Source organism: Gobius niger, assembly GCF_951799975.1.
Source record: "Gobius niger genome assembly, chromosome: 17".
Lineage (NCBI taxonomy): Eukaryota > Metazoa > Chordata > Actinopteri > Gobiiformes > Gobiidae > Gobius > Gobius niger.
In genome coordinates, this window is record NC_136868.1 from 27,498,421 (window position 1) to 27,510,251 (window position 11,831).

Below are 11,831 nucleotides of genomic sequence, written 5' to 3' on the forward strand. Positions count from 1 at the left end.
AATCTTGAGCAGCTGTGAATAACAATGTATATGAAGATTAACTATAATTGCTTTCTTTTATTATGCTATAAATAGTACGATTGAAGAAAGAGATCTAATTGAATTTTTCTCTCAACAGTTTTGAACATCCGGGTGTTTACTGTCTCATCCAAGTCCATGATTTTCCAATGGGACAAAGTCACTGGAGCTGCTTCATATACTATCACTGTTGTCCAAAAAAACAACAACGAAATCAAGGCCTTTGCTACATACAATGAATACACAGTGATCGGCTCAGTTTATGGCTTGGATCCAAACACCGAATATACGTACACAATTGATGCTAAGGACGCTACTGCGGCCGTGGTGGCGACTGAAAATGGAGATTCGTACACGGGTAAGAGCCATATGTTTGTATGTTTTTTCTATAATCTTGTGCCATCAAAGAATATAAAGTCATTTCCACTTTATTTGCTGTCTCTATATTCTATTTCATCATTCTTCTTTCGTCACTTCATTTTTAACACACTTCCTGATTGACTTGCACCAGGAAACAGTGGCCATGTTGGAAATGAACCTGTAGTTCAACAGTTAAAGGTAAAAGCCAAGGTCCACGTACTTAACAGCGCCACTGATCATTACATCAATTACTCCATCCGTCTTCTTCGCCTTTATCTCATTTTGTGTCATGGAGGCAGCAGTTTGATCAGTGATGCCCAGACTTGCCTGCGCACTTCCTCCCGCTTTACGGGGGATCCCGACGCTTTTCCATGCCGGTTTAGGGGGCCATTTATCAAGGCAAGTGCTAAATGGCAGGTGCAAGCTGAAAAATAAAATATGCTGTTCTGTCGCCATGTTGCACTGATATTACATTTTGATGCTGCCTGTATTACAGTTTTAGGGCCCCAAATCTGATATGTAAACGAGAGCATACTTCATGAGTGAAAAATGCATAAATGACTGCTGATCAACGTTTGCACGTGCTACTCGCTTTGCACATGAGCAAACGCTTTGTAAAAAAAAACATAGTCCCTAGCGTGTCCTCGGTCTTCCCTGGGAGGCTCCTCCCAATGGGACACAACCCGGAAAAAGAAAAAGAGGTAATCAAGAGGCGTTTGGAACAGATGCCACCTCAGCTGGCGCCTCTCACCATGGAGAGCAGACACTCTATGAAGGACACTGCTTTTGACTGCTTGTATCTGCAATCTAGTGGTTTCAGTCATGACAATGGGTGGGGTGGGAAAGTAGGTTGACTGAGCTTTGCCTTTGGACTGCAGACGCTGCACTGATCCGCCTGTAAATATCATGCTCCGTCCATCCCTCCCTGAGAACAAGACACCAAGATACTTGAACTTCACCTGATGCAAGGACTCTGCACTGACCTGGGGAGGGCATGCCATTTTATTACAGACAAGTTCACGTAGTAACACAGTGAACTTGGACACTCGGCTGCAAACTAAGTCAACAGAACAACATTATCTGCAAACATCAGAGATGAGATCCTGTGTGGTCCTCAAACCAGACCCCCTCTATCCCCTGGCCATAAAAGCGATGAACCAGTGACGAAGGACAGCCCTGGCGGAGACCGAGAACACGTGCACACAGTTTCTGATAGTAAAGCAGCACGCCCACAAAATAAGACTCAGTCTCTTGCACAGAAGCTTCTGCAGCAATTGTGAAAGCTGTCCAGAGGGCTCATGATCATCCAGAGGTCCCAAGCTGGGAAAGTGGCTGGGGAAAGTAAGAGGACAGGTGTCAGTTCTGACCTCAAAAGAAGGACTGTATAACACATACATGATGTGTGCAGCAGGTGTAAGAGGTACAGCTGCAAAGGTTGTGCACTTGCAAACTGCCCTACATTCGAAAAAAAGAAACTACTTGTTTGCACATTCCTGGTACTTTCTTAGTCTATAGACACCCTATTCAAATATTGCTTACCCCATACAAAAAGTACAATTGACAGTCAGAGAAACAAGTGGTGTCTCCTGCTTAAATGCTGAGGGACAATTCAGGCATTCACACAATTTATAGCGAATGACAAGTGTCAGTCAAAATAGATTTGGTGTATAAAATTCCATCTTTATATTGGAGGTTTAGTGAACATATTCTGCGGTACACAGAATATGTGGACCGCAGGAGGGTTAATTTGAATAGGCAGCATTGTCACTCAGTTTAACTTACCAAATCAGAAAGTTAAATACTGTTTCAGACAATGTTTGACTACTCATTTTTGACTACTCTTTAACTGAATTTACTCTTTAACTGAATTTACTGAATCCTGTCGAAATGCGACTGTACTTGTTTTTCATTTTCTGTGATAGTGACATAACACTGAACTATGGTGGAATGCTGTGTTCCATTGTAGCAGTGATTTCATCAGACATGTCTGATGCCTGAAAGATCCTTTTTCCATTTATACATACTGGTTTTAGCCATATAATCTGGCAAACCAAAGCATGAGACTCATTCTGCTGACAGACTATCGGTTAAATTTATCAACACATCCTGGCCAACTGGGTGACGCCACTAGCCACATACTGGTGCCACTCCATCAATCACCACTCACAGTCTGCTTTTGATAGACTTTCCTTCAATATGGCAATGCCAGCAGCAGCCGCTAATCACATGCTGCAAATGACCAATTGGCTGAAGAAAGAACAAACTAACAAACTCTCACATAACATCTTTGTGATTGTGAATAAATCCACATTACAACAGTAAAAACAATATTGTGTGTGTCCATGATTACCTCATATTTGGGGACATGAAAATCCTTTTTATATTGCAGCTCCCGAGGTACTGGACTATAGCATCTCAGTGACGCCCAAGGACAGCACCACTGTGGTGATGGAGTTTGTCCCGATAGCGGGGGTGAACAAGTACATCATTCGTTCCCTGGACCCAGCTGACTCTACCTTCTTCAAAGAGGACGAGGTGACGTCGAGCCCAGCCGAGGTCCCTGGCCTAACACCCTTCACTGAGTATGAGTTCAGCATCATGTCTGCCAACGATGCAGGAAAGAGTCAGCCAACTCTTCCAGTTACAGCCAAGACACGTATGTAAAGTTAAGACATTTGATCAAATACAGAAGACACAGCCAAGTCAGGTCCACATTAAAGCACACAAGCAGAAACCAATACCATTACCAGCTTTCAATCAGCTCTTTCATGCGATACACTTATAAATGGTCCTTAGTTCAACATTTTCACTGCAACCAAAACAATTTCTAATCTACTTATTTAAGATAATTTAGCGGTTACAAGCTCGCAGCTCTCAAGGTACAAACGACTATTAGTATGTTTAATGTATGTGTGCTGGTTGGCTCACTTGGATCAGTTTCCCATGAGGGTCGGGGCGGCGGCGACAGGTGACAGCGTGGCTGAAGGTATAGGGTCATCCTTTTGTGTTTGTTCCTATGGCTTGGCTTTAGTTACTGTTCCTGAGGGTGGGCTGAGGGAAAAACCTCAGTGGATTGTCACTATTCTCAATGAGGGTACAAGCTGTGGCTGTGAAACAATGGGGCCGTAGATCAAGTAACTTCTGTAGGGCTTTATGGACAATACGGCAGGACTTGAGATAAGCATTAGTCATAGTTAAACCCAAGCAGCCTTATACACGTGTTTACATCAGTTGCTCGATCGGGGACAGAAAGGGTCTTTAAGAGCTCTATCTGCAGCAATATTATGTAAAAGATAATCCTGAAATCGTTTTCTTTACAATTATTTATGCTACTGTCAATATTTATGACACAGATACTGTTTAAACACAGGAAAATATACTTTGCAATCACATGTATAGTAAGCCACATCTTGTTTCATCTTCGGCTACTGCATGTCGAGAGGCATGTGAATGTAAGTATGATTACGAAAAACATTGCAGTGATATCTTGTCTGTTTCCCAGTGCTGCCTCCTCCTCAGATTCAAAGCTCTTCCTCCAGTGAAAGCAGCATAGAGCTGACCTGGACTGCTGTGACAAATGCTGTGGAGTACAGCATGTCTCTGCTCAAATACAACGCCGCCGCGAGCGAGAAAATAACGCAGAACACGACCGGCACCAGCGTCACCTTCACCGGCCTGGACCCAGGAGCCTTGTACTATGTTGAGGGACACGGCTGGGACGCGGAGAACCGAATGGGCGAGAAAAGCGCTGCATCCAATCAAACCACAAGTAAGCGACTGGAGAAATGTCTAGATGCAATCTTTCTGTCAATTAGTGCAATTAGATTTGTAATAAACACAGAAAAGTCTGGACTGAGTTTACTAGGGGCATTTTCAATCAAGTCCAGGAGCATTAGCGTTCCAACTGTTCATTATGTAAGAAGATTCATTATTCAGCCTTATGTAAAAAGAAAAAAAATCGCCAATTTTCTCATTACAATGATTGCCAATGCCATAGATGTTCACTTGAGGGGGTGATATCAGAGGAGAAACCCATAATGAAAGTTGGTGCATATTGTAGAAGGCTTACTACAAGGCATATTATTATCTTGGGAAACAAAGGAGTCATTAACAAAATACAGTTACTTACTATGGCAATAAAACATACACATTGGCTGAGCTGTGCACCACAGTTTGAGAAACACTGGACTATTTTTTAATCATCGCACGGCAATTGAATTAAACATTTAGAAGCAGATAGATATATTAAGGCTTCAATAATCCAAAAGGGAAACACGCTTCACAAATTGTTAATAATAGTGGCTTAAACTTGTATTGCTCTTTGAAAGCCTGCGTTAATACGTTTCTCAAAGCTTACAGTGCAGTCATTATTCATTCACCCCACACTCGGTGGTGGTACGCTACTACCCTGGGTTAGACTGATAGACACGAGGCTGCTGCTAGTGGCACAGTTATAGAAAGAGTTTCTTCTTCTAAGCACTTATGTTTTTGGCGGGATGAGAAATTGACTTTTAAATTCATTCAAGCTGTCATGGTTTGTGGTGGTGTGAAGAAAAGAAAACCCAAAATGCAGGACTGCAACAAAAATGGTGATGTTTAATGGCGGACGAAAACTAAAATAACAAAATCCAGAAGTAACCAAAAACTCAAACAAACCGGGGCTCGTAGACAATGACGCGACAAAGGACAAGGGAAACACAGGGGTATAAATACAAGAGGAAACGGGGCACAGGTGAAACACATCAGGGCGGGGCAGGCAGGTAACGAGGGAAGTAAAGCAAAATCACAAGGACAGAACACACGTCAAAATAAAACACAGGAATAGACCAAACACAAGAAAACATACAAAAACAGATGAACAAAAGACGAATCATGACACAAGCTACCTTTTTATCAGTTTGATCATGGTGGCACAGTTTATATGCACACTTCATCTTCAAACCTCTTCACGCACTACTTCATTTTGCAATTCATTTTATTACTGGTGTCAAATACAGAACTCATCACTGTTTACTTCATGACAAGGTTGACTCGTCTTCCTTGTCAAATAGGAAAGAGCAACACTGTGTTGTATTTATTTACATATAGGGACTCTGACCACCAAACCCCTCACTCACACAGTACATTCACACAGGCGGTCAGTTAAGTGTCTTGCCCAAGGACACAGTTACAGTCTGTACCTAGATCTAGTCCTAAACTAATAACTTATTACAAAAAAACAACAACAATTGAACTGCACTTATGTATGTACCTCTCTCCCATCAGGACCCCCTGCCCCAAGCTCGGTCGCCATTACCATGGTAACCACTAACAACCAGTTGAGCCTGAATGTGTCATGGACCATGGCTCCAGATGTGTACGGGGAGGTCTCCTACACTGTGACCAGCGACCAGGGCCCCACGTGCAGTAGTGTCTCGCTCCGGTCCTGCGAGCTGATGTCTGTGTCCTGTGGAGAGGTGCACAATGTGACGGTCATCGCTCAGAACGATGCAGGGCCCAGCGTTCCCTCCGCCTCCTTTAGCTTCACCACCGGTAAGTCCACAAATGGTGACTGAGGAATCTTTTATACAACATAATATAAAAGAAAGGTGAAAAAAGTAGTTTACTGTCTTATCCCGCAGTCCCGTGTCCACCTCAGAACCTGGCTGTGAGCGAGACGAGCCAAGGGTTCTGTGACTTCACTTGGGATATGGTGTCTCACGCCGACGGATACCGAGCGTTCGTTAAAACCGCTGACGGGGTGGAGGAGAGTTGCAACACCACGGGCACCAGCTGTGACTTCACGTGTGAATGTGGATACACCTACCTCATGACAGTGTTCGCCCACAATGCCGCAGGCCTCAGCCAGCAGGGACCGGTACTCAACTATACCACACGTAAGAGACAAGCCAATGCAATTCAAATGCAACAACTGACGAGTACCTTGACAGTTCCAAGGCACAGTGAAGGAAAACTGATTATTGTTATTTTTATGCTTAAATTTTAATGCTTAAAAATCTGTGTGTATTTGACCCGTTGGCCTCTATAACGCCCCAAGATCAATTATATTTGGGCTTTCTGGTAGCTTTTTCTCTGCTGATTGAACTAGCTCCATGGTTACGCATGTGCGAATGCCTACCAGAAACCCTAAAAAACGATTGGTCCCGGAGCAACACTTTGATGGAGAGTACAGCTGTTGGGTCACTTAATGGTCAAATACACGCTAATATACATTTTTTTTGCAGAAAAAAGTCACATTTGTGCACATTTAACCTTGTAGTGACCCTGTATGAGTGATTAGCTTTGGCACCTTTCATTTTGATCACAGCAATCTCTTGGAAGCTCCAAGATCACTTGTTTGGAAGGCTGAAAACCTCCAAAACAAGGTCAAATGCGCACAGATATCAACTTTTTATTTTTCACATTAAAAAGTTGCATAAAGCACCTTTTAAGATTCTAATTCAAATTAGTAATGTATTCACAATTCACGCAATATGTGATTGTTGGTGTCAAATTAAATTAACTACTCAATCATCTATTTTCTAACTCAGTAGAGGCTTTTGCAAAGCTATGGATGGAAAAGGTTGTTGGTGAAGCTAGTTCTTCTAAACTTTTTGGAATTTTTTGAAATGAGATTAGCCTGCAAACAAATTAGTTTAAATTTCACTATTTCCTATAATTTGACTGTGTGACATCCATAATGTCTATAGGGGGACAATACCATTTTGACAAAATCCACAAATTAAGATAAGACAAACCTTTATTGATCTTACAATGGAGAAATTGATGCTGAACCTTTTGATATTTATAACATACTTATAATATCACAATAGTAGCAACCCTGATATTTTCAAACTGATTACAATCAGGCCTCTGTGTTTGAATCACGCCAATCGTGGGACTATTGTTGTGTGAATACTGTAGGCCCAGTCAATTCAGAGAGATTAAAGTCATAGTCTGTATGTTTGCAAAGTGAAGAGAGGGAGAGTGAAAATTGAAGTAAACAATCAAGTTCCTCCCCTCCCCTCCTGACTGGACCAGAAAGTCATTTCTAATTTGAAAAATGGGGAGAGCAAGAACAAACTTTCAAATGCAAATGATCAAGCTCCTTCCTCCTCCTCTCCTGATTGGACCTAACAGGCCGGTTCACAAGATCATCTCATTGGTCAAAGTAATGGCACCAGAAATCCTGATTAGCTGCTAAAATCAACAAAGAGGGACTTTAGAAAAAAAAATGATTTAATTACTTATGATAGATCCAGACGTTAATTATACACAATCTATAACATTTTTAAAACATTTAAACTTACAGACTATCACTTTAACCATAAACGAGGTATACATTTTAATCAACATCTCATTAGATATCGGACCTGTCCTCCATCTCAATAGGAAACTTCAGGCTTTCTAGAATGTCACGATGCCATATTGAAAGACTTGTCATCTCTCCCTGCAGTCCCATGTTGTCCCACGCTGATGAACGTGTCCCTGGTGAGCACCGACACTCTGGAGATCGAGTGGGTTGCGGGGCGGGGTGCCGAGCTGTACGAGACGAGGGCTAACGACAGCTCGGGTGTCATCCTGTGTAACGACACATCTCCGGTCTGCGTGCTGTCCTACCTCGACTGTGACACCTCCTACAGCGTCAAGGTCATCCCCTGTAATGACCTGAGCGGCTGCAACCACAACTGCCCCGCGCTCACCAAAGACACAGGTGACTGCTCGTCCTATAATTGCATAACAAAACCTCTTTCTGCTTTGGCCAAAAACGTTTTGGCAAAATATTACTCAACTTCTGCCCTGTCTTCTCACATTCCTGCGCTCCTCTCTCCAGCTGCGTGCATGCCGACAGATCTGGCCCTGAACAAGGTGGACCCCAGCACAGTGACAGTCTGCTGGACGTCAACAAATCGAAACGCCACGTTCTTAGTCACTGCCAAAGGAGACACAGATGTTCTCAACTGTTCCGGGACCACCTGCTGTGACCTCACTAACCTCCCCTGTGGCTCCTCCTATGAGGTCAGCGTCACGGCAACCAGTGATGCCGGGGACAGCTTACCGAGCTACACGGAGTCATTTGAAACAGGTCAGTGTGGGTTTTATTTGGACTGATACGGACATTTGTAGTTCTTTTAGCTTTTTTCCCCCTTCTATTCACATCCAATGACAAAAAATGGCCCAAGTGTGAGATTCCAGAGTGACCTGATTGTCTCTTTCTCCCCTTTTTCCCCCTCATTTTTTTCTCATGTGTGGTGTCAGTGCTATTATATTACGACTTTGCTCACATGCAAAACAAGTAGCGCGAGAAAGTGGAGCAGCAGGTCAGTCATTTGAGCAAGATGATATGTAAACATTTCTTTAGAGGTTTATATAGGTTTTTCTAGGGCCGATGCCGATATGCATGGCCGATATTTTTGGCCGATTTTTCCAAATATCTTGTCTATAATCCAGTGTTTGACGATTCTAAACTGTAAAATGTGTCAGTGTTGATCTGTGACAGCAGGGGGTGCTTTATTAGGGGGAGAGGGCGGATTTATTCAGGACATTCATGTTGGCCCTTAGTTGGCCAGTCAAAGGGAACTCATATGAAAGACAAAAAAATACCAGATTCCAAAACAAAACACAGTAAGTCTCTATCTCTTGTAGTTCCAACATTATAAGCTAAAGTCTGCAACATATAATTAATAAAATATGACCTCAGGTGTACAAACTAGTGACCGACTTTCATCATGATGATTCTCAGGCCCGAGGCCGAGGAACTTGTGGTAGAGCTCATTTTAAAGCTGACTGCACTCTTTCAAATGCAAAAATCTCGATATCTGCGATTGGCCGATAGCACATATTGTAAAATACCCAAATACCAGCCTCTAATTTTCTTGTTATATAGAGGTATATTAGATTTGTGGCCTTATTACTGTCACATCATTTCATATGTTAAATCAGCAAATGAGCATATTTGATCTTTGAGCTCGCAATCGTTATTTAGCACCTCTTTAAATGAACCCCTTTGTGTTGTATCTTTGCTCAATGAATGTCTTTCTCATGGTCAGTGCAACACGACAACCTTTACTTCTGTTAAAAGATACAACTGATAAAAACTCGTCCCTGCCACACTTTCAATCTACTGCTAATTATTAAAGTTTTTATGTTTTGCCGTGGGGAAAAAAAAACGTAAATTGTGAATCTGAATGAGTGAATGAGGTTTTTTTTGGACACTTCCACAGCCACAATGATTCAGGTTGTGTTAATTATAAATCTGCTCAGATAGAGGAACTCAGTAGTTTAATATTCAGTAGCTTCTCGCAATCTGGATCTGGATATTGCGTCACCTACAAGGGCGATAACATTTTTTGTAATATACTGTGCAGTCCCAGTGTAGGGTGTGTCTCTAAACTCTAGGCTCCTTAAAGCTGAGTTAACTTCCATTTTGTTCTGTTTTCCACCTCCTCATGTTGTTCGAGCACAGCCTGATGTGTAGACTGCGGGACATTATGAACTGAAGTCTCTTTTCTCCGTCTCACTCAGCGCCGTGCTGCCCGACCACGCTGTCGGTGGCGCAGGTGACCCAGGCCATGACCAACGTCTCCTGGCCAGCGGCCAAAGGGGCCCACACCTTCCTCACCACGCTCAACTCCACCAAAGGCCACGCCCGCTGCCACACGGAGGACACGCACTGCGTCATGGGGTGCATCACCTGCGGCACCAACTACACCGTTACCATGGAAGCGTACAGCCTCAGCGGGCTCAAGTCTGACTGCAGCTACCAAGGCTTCTCCTCCAGTAAGCCATGCCCAAATCTAAAAGCTTCACGACGCTGTTTTGCCTCATTTGAAAGCTAAGACCTATAAAACGGATCGCAACTTTTTTGTCACATTGAAGTTTAAGCCTTTTTGTATTTTTTTGACGTTCTATCATGGCTTTCTTGTTGATTCTTTGTTGCTTTTTCATCACTCTTTAGTCGTGTTTAGTGAGGGCATAAATGTCATATGGTGGAATCTTTCTGCATCTACAGGTCTATGCTGTCCATCTGGAGTAAGGATTTACCGCGTTGACCTAAACAAGCTGAGGGTGTCCTGGCGCTCCACACCCGGAGCCTCACATGCCACAGAAGTGAGTATGACGGGCTACTCCAGCAACTACAACTGCCGAGGGTCACCTGGGGAAAACTACTGCGATATCACGACGGTGATCTGCGGAGACGAGTACACTGTACTGGTGGTGCCGGTCAAAGCCGACGGCAGCACGGAAGACTTCTGCCCTCAGAAGATGTATGCAGGTAACAGCCTCCGGCAGCACTGTTTTGTTACCTACAAATCAAAGTTTAAAAAGCTTTTCTCAAAGAATTGATGTGTTTACTATATTTTGCACAGCCAGATGTTTAGATCGTTTGATTTAGTATTCTTTTCACTCTTGTTTTGACACTATTTGAATATTTTGTTTCAATTTAATGCAATTTACAGTTGAAAAATGATTGAGCATATGTACAATATTTACATGTAATATTTGATAACAGTTGCAATATTTCAAAGAGTGATCAAATATCACCTTTTTTCATATGGTATTGGATTGTAGCTACTGATGGATCTTTACGATTGTTGCGATTCCAGAACAGCAGATTAATAATTTAGAAAATCATTTAGATCACTTCAATGTAACTTTTAAATACAAATTGTTCATATACGTTTTTCTTTCTTCTAGTGACCTGTGCAGGAAGCTCCGTGGGCGCAGGTAAGTTTCAGTTTGAACATGTTATACATGTTATACATTTCGTCCACTAGATGGTGCTTGGAGACTAGAGAGAGCCAACATGTTCAGTTTGTATTCTGCAAAGGCCAGTGGTGGAAGAGGCAAAGAAGCAAAGTAAAAGTACATAAAATGTGTACTTTTTACATATACTTTTTACTTTTTACTCCACCACTGGCATAGACATGAAGGCTGTGCAATTAATCATTTTGTGACTTTTGAGCAGAAAGCAGTAATTTGTTGTTTAAGGTGAGGTTCACTCACAAGACCAGTCTTGTTTACAATCATTGAAAGCTTTGTTGCCCATATCTTCCACATCCGTACATTCAATGCTATATACTTATACACATGCCCATTTTGTTACAGTTCTTTTCAGAGGAAAGCGAAGCGTGGAGTAGCCGCTCTGGACCAGCAGTTCACACCCTCCAGACCCTGTCTTCACATGAAGATTAGAAAGTAGACCATAAGACAAACAATGCCTTTTTTAACAATAATATTTTTGACTTTGTGTGGGTGCAAAGAGGAAGAAATTACTACAATGTGTTTGTGCCAAGATGAACTATTTCACTAGAACCAAATATTAAATGACATATTTGTTTTGAAGCAGGCTTTTCAAATATGTGCATTGCTTACTTTTATGCTCGTCTAGAAAAGTTTGGCTATTCATAGCTTTTGCACCTTTGCCATTAAGTTATATGGAAATTAACTATATTGATACAAATAAATTAAGA

The 11,831-nt window shown here is 42.3% G+C and overlaps 1 protein-coding gene across 1 annotated transcript; it reads left to right on the forward strand.

The window, feature by feature from the left end:
• Positions 1–2,966: 2,966 nt before the first annotated feature.
• On the forward strand, positions 2,967–11,560 carry LOC306976493 (fibronectin type III domain-containing protein 7-like; the record flags this gene model as incomplete). Its single annotated transcript, XM_079574426.1, has 11 exons — positions 2,967–3,034; positions 3,881–4,147; positions 5,644–5,910; positions 6,000–6,254; positions 7,814–8,071; positions 8,192–8,443; positions 9,883–10,137; positions 10,370–10,633; positions 11,056–11,085; positions 11,136–11,217; positions 11,467–11,560. The coding sequence occupies exons 1-11, from the start codon at positions 2,977–2,979 to the stop codon at positions 11,558–11,560; spliced, it is 2,082 nt and encodes a 693-aa protein (XP_079430552.1). The 5' UTR covers positions 2,967–2,976.
• Between the last annotated feature and the right edge of the window lie 271 nt (positions 11,561–11,831).